The sequence below is a fragment of the Asterias amurensis genome, chromosome 4 (genome assembly GCF_032118995.1).
Source record: "Asterias amurensis chromosome 4, ASM3211899v1".
In the NCBI taxonomy this organism is placed as follows: domain Eukaryota; kingdom Metazoa; phylum Echinodermata; class Asteroidea; order Forcipulatida; family Asteriidae; genus Asterias; species Asterias amurensis.
Window position 1 is genome coordinate 1,483,107 of NC_092651.1, and position 15,910 is coordinate 1,499,016.

A 15,910-nucleotide genomic window follows, 5' to 3' on the forward strand; every position below is an offset into this window, starting at 1 on the left:
GTTGAAAACCGATTCAACACACTTTGATTCCCATTCATAAAAAAAACATTCGGTCAAAAACATCAACACTTTTTGGTCAAAAAGTAAAATAAATGCAAAAATTATAATTTTTCAATGATTTCTTTCAACACAACACCCCTCCAGCTATGAAATGGTAAAGCCCTCCGCCGCCCTCGGGTAAACAACTCCTTATAAGGGAATGCTGTGCGCGTCACGCATATCGCGTGAATATGTGGCACAACTGTTTCAGCCGCATGCTCTCGACCAATGGGAATGAAGAAACTGTCTTATAAGAACAGGTGCAAGCTTGCATGTCACCCCCATGGTTCAATACTTTTTACTGGTCATAAACAAAGGTTTATACACACCCACCGACGCGCTCCCAGGAATAGCGAAACTGTCTGAGGTATTTATGAATATACATTTTGTCTGCCTTGCTCGAGTGCAAAACATCAATTTGATTGGAGGATAAACTATAAATAAGAAGAAACCAAAGATCGTAAAGAGTCGCAACAGTCTTTTGAAAAATAGGGGGGGGAGCAGCAGCAGGCATCAAGTTGGGGTTACGCCATAGATCTTTACATGTGAAACTACAAATGAATAAATGAAATAGGAAAAAAAGGATGGAACCAAATTGCTCGATTAATTATTAACTTCTCCCCAGAAAATTGGATATTATAGAATGACTAATATAGGAGTTTTAATTTAACTCTAAAAGTATAATAAGTCTCCAGCACACCATAAATAATGTGTAAATTTATTTGTTTATTTTCAAAATCAAAGCAATACAACTGACCAGGTAAGGAACTAACAAAAACCCATAAAATCACACATGCTTTATAAATACACAGGGAATCAAGTGAATAAATACACAAATACATATACCACTTTATAGGAATAAAACTCTTTTTTTTTCTATTTCCCCATCTAGATTCACAATGAAAGATTTACAAATGTTGACACTTGAGTCATCTTAAGAAGGAATACATGTCAAAACAACTTTTAAAGCTTAGAATACAATTCAATTACATTTCAATGTTATTTGGACGGCTCAAGAGTGTGCCTGGAAATTTACTTACTAGATGAAATTAATTAATTATTTGATGCCAAATATGAAAATATCTATGAATTTCAGTAAAATCAATACATGAGGGTATTGTGATAATTCAAATGGCATTTGTGGAACCATTATTATTATTTTAAATGATTCACATCACATACCAGTAATCCTGAACAAAAACTATTTCCAGGTTGTTGTTTATATCTTTCTGTGATAATATTTAAACAGACTTTTGAAGGGGATTTCAGTTCAGACAAGAAACAAAACTGGCAAGGTAAGCACAAGAACACTGAATATTTCATAAAACTTTTCTCTCAAGTATTTCATAGTAAGGTATATTGCAAACTAACCCATTTGGCCTCTAAGTTTTTCCAAAAAAAAAATAAAATAAAAAATAACTTGCATATTTATTGTGCTCTACCACAATCTTCCATTTTTAAGTTCAAACAATATGTTTATCAGACAAAAACAAGTATCTCATTAACATTTTATGATGGGGTACATTATTAAATTTCCAAGACATGAAGTTTGGCAAAAGAGGGAAGCTGACGGTGGTTCAACTTTCATTCAAGAATTTTTTCTTCTGATATTGTGTCATTTAAAGTTTTAAAAATTATAAAAGGTTCCTTTTTAACTCTAACAGTCATCTTCCACACATTTCAACACTTTAAATATTGAATTAAAGTTATTATTTTCTTACTTTACTATGTCATAAGCTGAAACAATGCTGAACTATGTTTTTAACAAAACCAAGAGTGCCCAAGTTAAAATGGCCATATTTACAAATTTTGTAGAATTTCCTGAACAGTAACCTTGCAGACAATTAACAATGTGATAATACATTAAAGATGAATTCCTTATCTAATTTGAAAACAATGTGGAAGAAACTCAATTAATTTGGACTTTGGAAAACACTATAAATTAAAAACACCTGTCTTAATTACTTTAAACAAAGTTTAAAAAACAATGACTTTAACTATAATTTACATAAACATGATTTTGTGATATGAAAACATTTGTATCATGCATTTTATATAAAAATCTACCAAACCTGCATAATATATACATTATATTATTCCTTACAAAAATCCCAACAGAGTATAACGCTCCATGAGGTTACGACTGGATTGAAATATGAAATGAAATAGAGAATAAGACTACAGCTTGCAACAACAGCAGCAGCACATTTCCCTCATTCAACAAATTGAAATAGGTCCAGGTTTACTTATTTGCAGAATTGAAGTGCAATCCGAGTGAACATTATAAGGCCACTAATATATATACCCACTTGCCTAAAGATATCCATTTCTTAGATTGAACTGTGTTAATAGGGTCTGTTGCTTTCATTTATGGTTTCAAATACTTAAAGCAGCAAAGCCTTTTGCTATTAGAGGCAATGTCCGAAAGCGAGATATTTCCAAACGTACAAATGTCACTCATCCAAATCAGTCCAAAGTTGCAAATCATAATACATGTAGTTGTAATATAAATCAGTAAAATACTAGCTCGTTGGGTTCAAAAATAAAATCATTGGTTCAGTACTTTAAGGTCCATATTACAATTTTTGTTTAATCTCATAAAACTGGTTTAGATTATTTTGCTTGTGATATATCTTCCCCAAAGTATTTGTTTGGCGAAGGTAAAACATGAAAACCTGTGAAAACATTTCCCTGTCGCATTTGATTTCTAATCAATAATCATTAGGGTTATAGGCCTTTGTGACTATTGCAACTACGGATTTGCAAACAAGGACCTTTAATAGCACTGAGCCAATGTAATCATAAGTAATAGAAATATTCAAATCATAAATTTTGAGCATATTCAACACTCCAAGCCAAAACCCAAGACTTCCTGCAAAAACTGGGCTTATTGATAGCACCTAGTTAGGGTCTACATGTATACTGTAAATATTTCTTAATATATAAATGTAGGTTAGAATGTTCAAGACATCAAAACACATTGATATCTCGGCTTTTTGTTTTAAAGATTTCACTATTTCCCAAGAACTGCAAAGTTTGGGCATTAGGCATTACTTATATTTTTTCCAATTGAAATATAGTGAGTTCCTACGCAAAATTATTATTAATACAAATACAATGATTGTTATATACAATTGTGAATGTGTCTTTTATATCTATTTCAAGTTACTAAAAGTGCAAGAATAAAGCAATAATTTACATCACATAAAGGAAAAACATATGTTTAACTGTTTTGTTATGTGTCTAAATAACCAAGGATGGCGACTTCATCACTCGTTTTGTTATTGAAATAATTGTAAAGGAATGTTTGCACGGAAAGACAGATGGTAAATGCACAACAAACTACAGAGAGTGCTGACTATTTGCAAGGACATCTTGGGATTGTCCTCAGATTCTCATTACTACTGTGTTAGACTCTACAGTGTCATCAAGTATGCCATTCAATCACTAGGTGGCAGCAGACGTATGTAATGTAACATATTCTAACCGTAATCTTTCATAGTTTTTATCGTTCTAAGTCAAGATGTTAGCAGACTTTACAGGTAACAAAAAACTGTCAAGTCTGCTACCATCTTGTGGCAAAATTTAAAACAGTTTACGCCAGGTTATGCAATAACTTGCCATGGACCTTGCGTTTTTGTGTTACATTGGAAGGCCGGAGCAAAGGTTGCCAGTGTTTTCCATTACAGCCATGCCATGAGCAAACACTCACTATGCGATACTGTTTCACCCACACAAAGAGAACAGGTGTTGGTGGAAAGGCCTTTGTCCTTTTGTTTTTAAGAAGATGAATGGTATTGAGAAGATTCCACCATTGTAATTCATTGTATTTCAGCTCAATGGAGTCCAAACAGACTGAGATTCCAACTTTGGCTTCAGCCATGGGCTCAATTGGCAAGCTTTGCATATTCACCATGTATGAACTTGGTATTTTCTTGAAAGAAAACGAAATAATTCTGGTGCTTCAAAGAGATTTTTTTTTTCTTGGCTTAATCAAGTCAGGGTTTCTTCTTGCCAGTGGCACTCTCAAAGAAATATTATTCCAGCAAATTCAACAAAATCGGAGGATCTCCGGTGCAAACTGGCTAAAAAAACTGTCAGGTTAAATGTTTTTGTGCTAAACGCTAACTAAATATTGCTGTGCTTAACACTAACTCAAATTTAATTCAGATACAAAAGACAAAACAACATTTTTGTGCATTGACTGTGGAATGATTCTGGTGCTGCTTCAAAACAGTGTACACAAATACCAACATTTTAATTCAGAAAATTTTGAGCATTAGACACAATTTTGTGTTAATTTTACAAGTTTCCATTCCATTTATCCTTTCCACTAATACTAGTATGCAAAGCATTAAGATTCTTATACAATTCCAAGTATTTCCAAAGTGAACCAGTAGAATTTCTAAAGCTTTACCGTTAACATCCTCATGCAACGGAGACTGCTAAAGATGTCACTATTTTTTTTCTCTCCAAATATATAAATGGTTGAAACATTGTACAAAATCGTTGATAAATGTGAGCAGGCTTTTACAAACAATCAAATCTCAGGCCGTATCCAAATTGGCGGCTACAGCTATGGACTTGACTGTTGCTAAGGATATTGCTATAATTTATCACAAATGATGCAGCAAATTTAGCAGTAGCTGTAGCGTTAGCCACTAAATCAGACATGACCTGACATTACCTGATCACTAAGTAATTCATTAATCACAAAAGTCTGCTGTTGCTCGACAACCTGATGTGGGAGGGGCAAGAAAGAGGCGTCCATTTTGGCAGGCACAAAGTTCAAATACATCTGCATTGTTGCTTGACCCGGGAGCACTTTCTGGGAGATTCTTCATGGCAATGCTTGCTGCATCTAACGATATCTAGAAAAGCAATTCAACCATTCCAATCAATCGATCAAGAGAACATTTATAATGTGCCCAAATCAACCAAAATTGCTCAAAGGTGCTAAAGGACAGTTACATGGAATCAATTGCAATTCACTCGTTGAAAATATACTTCATTTCACTTGATCTGATAAAAAACTATGGATGGTACAGTTTTAAAGAAAAGTAATCACAAGAAGATGACTTCAAGTCACAATCATTAGTATGTTTAATGTTAAAATGAGAATATTCAGAGGAATTTTGCACAATTTTTTGTTTGTTTTATCTAGTAGGATGACAGTTTGATCTGATAGCATATCTTAACGCTGTGACCCCTAGCACTGATGTCACACAAGGCGTACTGTCTGTCCACAGTCTGTCTGCCTTTCTGTGAATGAAACTGCATAATTGTCATGGGGCCTTTCCCAAACCTAAGCTTGGGCTCCGGCTCCAGGCCCCGTCTGCTGATGTTCGAACCGATGGGTGCAAAATACCCGCTGTTCCGAAGATGTATAGACCTGAAGGCCGGTTCATACTGCATTTCCACTGTATGAAACTCCACATGAAGTCATGGTGAGCATGTAAACACATCGACTTCTCAAGCAGGCCGACACCCAAAATGGGGCAGCCAAGAGCTAATGTGGCAATGACATCGAGGCCCAATTTCATGGCTCTGCTTACCACTGAATGCTGTACTTACGATCACCATTCTCTGCTTACATTGAGTTTCTCCGCTAGCTGTGCATGCAAAGAATGCCTGGTATCATAGACACATGCACTAGCAAGAATTGCCTGCTAACCCGTAAAATACGCTTTGCCTTAGCGCCAAATTCCCCCCTTCCGCAAGCCCTGATTCTTTGCTTACGGTAAGCAGAGCTATGGTGGGCCCCCTTGGATGGGGTCAATACTGTAATACATCATTTTACACTCACCTTGCCTTGCCTTGAGTGAAGATTTATATCATTAAAACATGATAGCGACACTTGTCCAATAGGAGAACTAAGGCTTACTGATTGTGGTGATTCAATTACTAGATTTGATGTTAACGACTCCAACCTAAAATTGAAAGTAGAAAAATAAACAAGAAAATAGATTTAAGATTGAAAAATGGTCACAAACAATGAAATACCATCAGGAAGGTTCACAAAATGTTTACCGTTAAACCATTTTAGCCTCAACAAATCAAGAAATTTGTTTTAATTTACCTTAAATCTTGACCTGGTACTGAGGTCACTAGGGGAGTCTGGACTGGCCCCTCGAATGCTGTTCCTTCACTGCCTGTTTGTAGAATACAGAATATCAAAATGTTGCATCCATTAATAAGACTGCAAGATTTAACTGCGGATCAGACTTGGTCAATTGATGTGCCGTGGCCGAGTTGATAAGAACACTAGACTAAAGCTCTGGTGTTTCTGTTCAGCAGTATAAAGTTCCGGTAGTAACCCTTATGTCCTTAAGCATGACACTTTACCATTAATGATGTGTCCCTCGGATTGGATGTAAAGCCGTAGGTCCTATCTGTTGTGTAATGTGCGTAAAAAAACCCCAGAAGGGATTCCCCCAGTGTTCCTAGTTTGATCGGCAGCATAATGCACATAAGCACCGTGTAAAACCATTACATGGTGCTTTGTTAAGGAATAGGTCTCATAATAAGCTCCAGAAAACCTTGCAGGAAAAGTGCCTTGAGCTTCATTGAGTGACGGATATAATTCAACCAAATGGACTCAATAAGAGGACCATGTAAGGACAGTATTTGTTTTTCTTACCTGTAAATGTGACTTTCTTGGCACCAATAATCACCTCATTCTCATCTGCATAGAATAACATTTTATCTTTTGTGTCGTAGATTACAAATCTCTCATTGTAAGAAACTAAATGTTTGGGGCCTGGGCGATAAAAGGAGAAAAATATCAAGAATGCAATAAGTTTTCAGCTACATTAACAGTCTGTATTCCAAGCTACTGCTCACTAAATGTATCAAGAAAAGAAAAGGCTGGCACTGATTGTCAAGGCTCGACATCAGCAGCTGTGTGTCACTGTGGGATTGATTGACTATTTGTTTTAACCCTTACATCTTGTATTAAGCACTGTAGACCCAAATTCTGTGGAAAAAAATGACACAGGCAAATCACTCGGCTTGGATTTAAACCTAATGCTAGAGCAGATGTCTTGCCATTAGACCACTGAACTAGCCCGATGGCTAGAGTCGGTTCAAATCCCATGTGGTAGCAACGGATACCGCAACAATTTAATGTTAGGTTTGCATTGGGATAAACAATATAAATTGTTTTTACATTACACCAATGCGTTTTAAGCACAGTATTCTCAGTACTATTCCCGAGTTCTGTGAAGACAAAAAAACAGGCAAATCACTAGGGTGGGATTTGAACCCACGACCTTTGCTTTGCTAGAGTAGATGGCACCAGACCAGCAAGCTAGCCCAGGAAAGTACTGAGTATACAGTGCTTTTAAACACACATCAGTACATTGAAGATTACTTACCAATGATTAACCTTCCTTTTGTAGTGTTTTCTAAACCATTTCTTGCATTAATTGTAACATTTGTCGCTGATTGTAACACCAAGTTTTTGTCCTGCAAAAAAGGAAAATAACTGTGTCATTTTCTGAATGAGTACTGTCGAAATTGGATATAACAAGTCTGGAGATTTATGGCGAGATTTATGAACTGATGTGAAACATTAATAACATCAAAGTTGTTTTCTAGTGTGACTTTCAAAACTGGTCCTACAAGTACACCTGTAGACATGATAATAAAGTCTAACATATTGGAGCCAGATATTGCTTTTTAAATACCAATAGGATAATATAAAGACAAATGATCCATATCATGAAAAAGGAGTGCAGTTTTACATAATAAAATAAATATATAACAAAAGGAGCAGTTTCCTTTATGTCAATCACGGTGAAACCCTGAGCCTCCAGGGTGTTAAATGTTTATGGTTTTACACTAGAAGTAAGGGCATTGTGTGATCTTATTCTTTACATCCCTCATTATATACCAAATTCAAAAATTTTACAGAGAAGAGAAAAAACGTTTGAGAAAACCCGAAATCATGAAATGTCTTAAAAAGTTCTGATCAAGTTAATGATTTGAATGTATTACAACTGCCTGACTTTTGAAACATTTCATAATCTATTTTTTTCCAAAATGAATGGCATATTAAAGTGTCTTTTTTATTACAACAGTGAGAAGACTTTTGATGTTGAAACAGCACTGACTCTCGAGAGTGAACAGCACATGGCTAGTGCATACACACTCCAGGCTCATTTAGATGACAGCAACACTTTCCATACATCAAGGGAATTCTAACTCTCTTGCTCTAATTACATTGGAGGCTGTTCAAAACAAAGCTCCTATGCAAGAGCCTTTGAAACATTCTTGATGAAACTTTAATCAGACCTGATTGGAATTGAAATGAATCAATTACAAATAATTAAGGAGTAATCAAGTTCCAATCATACATTTCATTGCATATTCAAAACTAAATATAGCATTTTATTTAAAATTACAAATGCATAATCACATTATTCTGTCTGGGAACACAATTTTTTATTTTTTGACTTGACTGACTTATCATTTCAAAGATAATCAGTCACAAAAAAACACTGTTGGAAATAATAAAGTAATTTATCTTAAAACAGCGTGCAACAAAAGATAAATCTATACGTCAAGGCGCCAACTTTCGAGGCAGGGGACACTTACTTAAAGGGTTTGTACAAAGCCCAAGGCCACCGACACATTTCCTTCCACGGCAGAAATTTGATGAAACCAGATAGGTTTTTCTATTGATCAAAATAAATTGAGTGAGACTTTCACCCCTTATACAAAGCTTCCCTTTTAAGAGCATTGTTTATCTTAACAAAATTTGTGGAACACGACTGCAGGATTTGCATCACTTACTGCTTTAGACTTGATTTCAGAAGCATAAAGCGTCTTGAGAAACTCTGCTTCACCTCCTATCTTGATTCCAGTCTTTGTGAATTGCAGCTTCCCGATACCAGACTATAATATCACAAGAGAAAGAAGGAAAAACACGATTGCCAGTAAATAAACAAAAAGCTCAATACATTCACATCAGAATAGATAGTTCCCACATGGCGTAAATCGGCCATCTTTACGGGCAATTTGGAACACAAAGCCATACGTTTAGCGCGAGAACGACGTGTAGCATGCGCACATTTCACAACACTAGTTGCCTGATTGGTTAGTAATCAGCATGTCAAACTGGGCGTTTGACATGCCTGCAAGCCAAAATGCAATTGGCCTGTAAAGATGGCGTCTATTGCAACTTATCTATCAAATATCTATAGATCCAAATCCATGGTGTATTCAGCAAAAACAGGAAATGTAGGGAAAAAATATAAGACTGTTCTCTATTAAGAAGTAGAAAAGAATATCAACATTTTCAGAATTCCATTAGAGCCTTTGTTCAACAAAGTGTTTTTAAAATCATATTGATATAGTTGTTCATGGGATTTGAGGCATTGCATGGTGAGGTATCAATATATATTTGATTTGCGATAACACCATGTGTGTATCTACTTGCCAAGTTCTCTAAAGAACGACATCTAAATGGCAAGTAGATACACACATGGTAATAACGCAATCCAAATATATAGTTGATGCAATAAGTCTATGTATGTAGCCTTACCATAGTGAAATTCATCACCCTGAGAATCCAGACTGTAAGAGCGACATTAACGATGATAACAGATGTGAGAACAAGAATGAGAAGATAAAGACATCTCTTGCGCCAACCATAGATGCCTACTTTATAGACTGTTTCTTGGTGTCTATGATGACGAGATGTGCCTGGAGTGATGTTGGAATAGCTGGCCATGGTTTCTGGTTTCCTGCAACAAAAAGGAGCAAAAAAGAGATAAAATAAGCAAAGTAAATTTTAGACAGATGTCGTGTATTTATAGTGAGTTCAACAAATTGCCACTGACGCCATAAACTGACACACGGATACCAGTAAAAAGAATCATTTGAAGAAAACAGCGATTTTAAGTTGAACACTTTTAAAAATCGAGCTTTCCTACATTTTTTTGTAGGGTGTTTTCAACTAGTTTTCTTACAATGGAGACTTGATGCTTTAAACTTCATACAGTTCTTCTTACTGAAGTTGTCCTAACATAATAACCAAACAGACATTACTTCAGCGTACACAAACAAATCAGTCATTAAATTGTGATCTCCCAATTTCTTTACAAATAATTATTTCCCAATTTCTTTACAAATAATTATTTAAGCAGTAGGCCCTATTGTATATTATCTGAAATAAAATATAATGGAAACATACGAGGCAATACTGAGCTTTAAACAAAAAACAAAACCTAGTCACGTAAGGTACATTGTGGCTACTCAAGTATTGTACTTCATGCCAAACAGGTAAGAGGCCTGTTCACTGACATATTGTATGTAAATTACCAGTACATACGAAACACAAACTTGAACTATGTGTTCAAGATCACATGTGTAATGCATAACGACATATCATGAATTGGATGAATATATTTCAGAATAAGGATTCATTTTAAATACATCACCTTGAAACAGAATGCTATACTCTAGGACTTGAAAATGCTACACAATGTAGGCCCATTTCAATACACGAAGCACTTCAAATTGTAAAGCATATCAGACTCACTGCAACGTGATCCTTGCCAGGCAAACTGAAACAGTTGCAAGACAATTTTGTTTTTCTTTCACCCTCACTTTGTCCTAGAGTAAACCAAGTTTGTTTGTTGTTAACCAGGCAGGTGTTTTTAGATGGGCCTAGGAGTCCCTGGGACCCCTTGGGCAGTGAGTAGAGAAGGATTCTGAATACAATAACAGCATAAGAACACACTTGAACACAAGTGAACTACAGTAATGCAAAGCCCAAAATAATGCTGCATTCAATGATAGTTACATAAAGCAAACAAGACAGAACCACAAGGGCATTTTATGGTAACTCATTTGCCCAAGGTTAAAATTTATAGCAAATTAACACTTATTTTATTTGATCAAGCAGTGGAACATCTTGTTAAGGCTTGCTCAGTAAACACAACATTCTTAGAATAGCCAAACAAATGTTCCTGATGTAAACATCTGGATTATAAATCTAGTATTTTAGCCTTACTCTCTTTTATGAAACTCAATGTGATTATTGATATTTGAAGCATACATGTATCGTATTTATATGCTACTGTCACTACTGACTGATCAGTTTATGTAACCCGCTTTCCATTATACATCATGATCTATGTATCATCAAGAAATGCCACACCAGGACATCAAATTAAATCATCGGGTAATTGGCTGCAAGTGGAAATGGCAAACAAGCAAAGCATAATGTACAGGTAATCTAGCACTAGCAGTAGCCAGTCAATACTTTAAAGCATGGCTCAGTGAATATGATCTCATTACATTTTGCTTCATGCTTGTTGATGTATCTATAGATTATCCTTCCTCTTAGTCAATGTGTTAAAATCCACAGACAGTTTTTCCTAATCTTTCCTACATGTATGTGGTTAGGGATCATGTAATTAATGTTAGTAGGCAGTAATACCATCAAGTCACTATTTTATGTTGCTACAAAGTACTAACTTTATGCAGGAATGCACAAATGAAAGGGGAAATAAAACTTTGAGGGTGAAGTTACACAAGTATCACTAACCCAAACTCCCTTGAGTAATTTTCTAAGATCTTTCCTCCCAAATTACTGTTGGACTCTGATCAAAGTTGTAGGCCTGATCCTTTAAAGCGTTTTAATTAACTTATGTAATGCAGTCAGAGTCCTCATCAGTTCAAACAGAATATGGGCAATTCTACATTTGGGAACAAAAGTGACTTCCAAGGGGGACATGGGGTAGTAATATAAAGCACACTGGCTCTTTTCAGAGCCATCAGTCCTCCAAAAGAGATTTTACACATGGTTGTACCCACAAGTTTACTATTTTTAGCTTATCTTATTTTCCAACGCTTCAAAGAGGAAAGAGACTTTCTCACGTCAAGGGACACATTTTGACGGCACTGAATTCCCTCCAGACACAGTCACCAGAGGAATGAGGATGCTCAAGTAGCAAAGTGATGGCTTTTTTATATCTAGGTCATGAGAATCCTAATTCCTACAGCATTCATTCACACCATGACACCACCTCAAGTACTCCACCATTAGGGAGAGAAAAACCATTATCCTTGTTTCTTGGCATTTTGTCAGGTTCAAATCATTACTGGGAATATCAATAAAACTATGAGACACCAGTAAATTAAATTACAGTGGGCATGAAGTCTTTACTACAACAGTATTTATTTTGTTGTTGAATTAAAATAAATCAGAAGACACCGCTACTTGGTTTGTTGTTATGAAATGTGCCTTTTGCATATTACACTAAATATTACACCAAATACCCACCATAACTGTCCTTTGAGCAGCAACATAAAAATGGATTTAAGGATATGTTTTGCATACAGGAAGATTTGTGTACCAACTTATCTGAAATGCTAGACAATATGTGCATGGAATTTATTAACAGACTGATGAAAGTTAAGCAAACATGTTCACTCTAGGAAGGTTTGTGGGTGTTTGGGGGGGGGGGGGGGGGCAGACTCCCACATAGGTCAGCTGGTGGCTTTTTTGGTTGTGTATATTTCCAGAAATTTGCAAATAAGCTGGATGGGTGGTGATTTCTTCATTGGCACTGTGCTTGTCTGTAACTTAGTGTTAGCCCCATTTATAAAATGCATAGTACAGAGAGTCAGTGAGTCAGCATGATGAGGAACATCCTGCATTGTACATGATGGGCCTACTACATGTACACAACTGTACATGTCAAAGCGGTAAGAAATCAAATGAAGTTTCCAGCCAGCTCACTACTGCAAACTATTTCGTATATTAGGCATGGAATTGTTTTCTTTGAGGGAAAGGCTCATTTTGCAAAGAGCACTTCCAGCAGAAAATCTTTAAATTTAATGAGAAACTTTTGAAAGCTCAAGGCCAGAACCAAGGCCAACAGAGACAATGGTCTCATTTCATTCCAGGCCTGCATTACGATTAAGTACATGTAGCGTTCATCCCAGATGCCTGTATAAATGGTTCACTCACAATATTCTTTTATCATCCAAAAATGCAATTCTGCAAACTTCACTTTCATCGTTTTTTATTTCTTTTTTTTACGGTTTGAAAATTGTGTGGAATAATGATCAATATGTATGGGCTAGTGAAAAACTTTGGCCAACCCAAAACTGTGGTCGACTCGTCCGGTGGGCAAATGGAAAAAACCAAGAGGGAGTTAAGTGTACTTGGCACATTGCTGGGGGAAAGATAACCTCATTTGCCCTTACTGGGACCAAAGGAGGCAGATCATTGGACAATAACTGTTCTTTGTGTGTAAAAATGTGCGTGTGACCTCAGAGTCACCCTAGTGTTTACTGTTATGAAAGGGGTCTATTGTTACTCCTTCAACTGAATTTGTACACCAATAGCTCAGTCTAAAATTGCAACCATCCTGATGTGATGTTGAACTATACAGGATAAGTACTGGATGTGCTCATTAAGATGAGCCACTGATGACAAAAGCTATAATATAATAAATCCTTCCTCTAGCATCCATACAATATGCATCTTGGGAAATTCTCAGACTGGAACATCTTTTGTTATATGATTCTGAAACTCTTCACAAAGAGATCAGAAAAGATATATTGTCATTCTAAAAACTTCTTTGTTTTACTATTTTAATTTTTTTTTTACTAGTTAATACAAACAACTCGTCTCCTCCCCCCCCACACACACAAAAAGCTTGATGCTTATGAACTGTCTCAGGGTGTAAATGAGTGTCAAACTTCCTTAATAATTCTTAAAAGATCTCGCTGAATAACAAAAAAATGAAAGCGATAGAGAAATTTTTCCCAAATGGTGTCTAGCACCCAGGCCAGCCCTAAGCAGGCTACTTTGGTTGGAGCCAAAAACACTGAGATCAAAGCACAATTGTATTTTCCTTGTTTAATATTGCAGTTGTTGTTGTTATTGTATTGTACATCGCTATGATCTCACATAAGACTAGAGTGCTTTATAAATGCCAGTTTATTATTCTATTATTTCTATTATTATTTTTATCACTCAAACTCAGCGGGGTCTGACATGGGTTGACCCAGGAAAGCCAAAATAGTGACAATGTTGCTGGACTGACATTCAGACATATTCAAGTTCGTTTACAGTTACACACGAAATGCCAATGATTCAAAAACCTAGGTCCCACATGTCCCTGGTCATCTCAGTTAGTCCCAAGTCATTGCAAGGTCAAGGTTAACAAGTCTGACTTTTAATCGTCAAAAAATGCAATTTTCTGCTCAGTACTGACTGTTGTTTTTCTGCCGCATTGCACGTTTTTTGACTTCTCAATATGCTCAACGCTTTATAAATCGGGCACGAACTGTCGAGCCGCGGCCGAGTCGGACTAAACCATTCTGTGAGAGGGGTGTTACAAACCCGTGCGGCAGTGCGTGGGCGCTTTATGCGTGAACGGCGGGTATTAATATTGTAAACAAACAGCGCACGCACTGCCACACGGGTTTGTAACACCCCTTTCACAGAAAAGTTTAGTCCGACTCGGCCGCGGCTCGGTAGTTCGTCGATCTACATATACGTAAGCTGCATATAAGAAGTCAAAAAACGTGCAATGCAGCAGAAAAACAACAGTGAGTACCGAGCAGAAAATTGCATTTTTTGACGATGTTTTTCAATTTCACTCAACAAAAAGGAATGCAAGCATTATGAATGTATATTGAGTATGTGGGGAAAGTTTTGGTAGTGTAGTACTAAAGAAACTTCAGTTATTGCTGGCTAACGGTCGTAAAACTTTCACCTATCAACGCTGATTTGAAAAACATATAGCGTTAAGGAGGCCCAAAATATTAGACCCCTATAAGGCTCACGGGGGAGCCTTTTAAATAGTTTCTTGAAGTATATTATGTAGTGTTTACTAAAAAAAAGAACGAAAATTTTATTATCGCGCACAGCAGCCGTTATTTCACTTTATTATTTTTTTAGTATCGGTACCTCAGTTATTGAACCCGCAATAATTATAACAATATTACACTACATTAATTAATAAGGTTTATCGCGATTCAGAACCGCAATGCGTTGTTGTGGGAAGGAATATGGCCGGCATAGGGCGATTTCTAAATTCTATGCAGTTTGAGTTTCTACGACTCACGCACGCAACTCCCATACCTTTGTGTGGGTTCAACAACAGCGCCCTCTTTTAATATTTTGCTATTCGCGATAAACCTTATGCAAAGGGCACATTGAACAGCAGTGCCAGTGTCAATACAAATACAGTACAAACATTTTTCACGAAACTGGTAAAACAACATTCAAAAAGGAACATTGTATTATCACACACACACCCCCAAAAACCTCCATGCAAAAACCAAACAGTAAATTTTAAATTATCACTAATCTATTGACAATGATTGATACAGGCCTACACTAAAGTACGAAGCTTCCAGACGAGGGTAAATAAAATAGCAGCAGTAACAACTTACCAAAGTAGCAGTTGCTTAAATTTGCAAAGTTAAAACGCGACTGCAAGACCTGCAAGTTAGGAGAGAAATCCCAGACAGATTCGTAAGAATTTTCGGCGGCTTCTTCTCTTCTTTTTTCGGGCTCTAGATTCGTTTCAGTCGCTTGTGCATTTTGTCAGCAAGACTTCGAAAATTTAACGGTGTGGTTGAACAGCGTCCTCAGCGGCGACAGATTTTGCAAAGATGAATTGATGCTGAACTTGTTCAAGTCTCTTGTTTGTAATGTAATTGGTGTGTCCGTGGATTAGACTCGTGCAAGTCGGTTATGCATTGTGTCAATACTTCAAAAAAAATTAACGGTGTGGTTAACAGCGTCCTCAACGACAGCATTACTGCTTGCATTTACACTAAACTCGTTCAAGTCTTTTAGTTGTAATGAAAACTTTTGGCCAGGTATGGCGTGCAC

General features: G+C 36.4%; 1 protein-coding gene across 1 annotated transcript; it reads right to left on the minus strand.

The window, feature by feature from the left end:
* Window positions 1-4,735: 4,735 nt before the first annotated feature.
* On the minus strand, window positions 4,736-15,583 carry LOC139936414 (delta-sarcoglycan-like). The gene is made up of 8 exons (XM_071931236.1): window positions 15,466-15,583; window positions 9,587-9,788; window positions 8,836-8,937; window positions 7,416-7,506; window positions 6,680-6,799; window positions 6,119-6,191; window positions 5,846-5,969; window positions 4,736-4,910 (listed from the first exon to the last, which is right to left on the minus strand). The coding sequence occupies exons 2-8, from the start codon at window positions 9,773-9,775 to the stop codon at window positions 4,746-4,748; spliced, it is 864 nt and encodes a 287-aa protein (XP_071787337.1). The 5' UTR covers window positions 9,776-9,788; window positions 15,466-15,583; the 3' UTR covers window positions 4,736-4,745.
* Window positions 15,584-15,910: the final 327 nt, after the last annotated feature.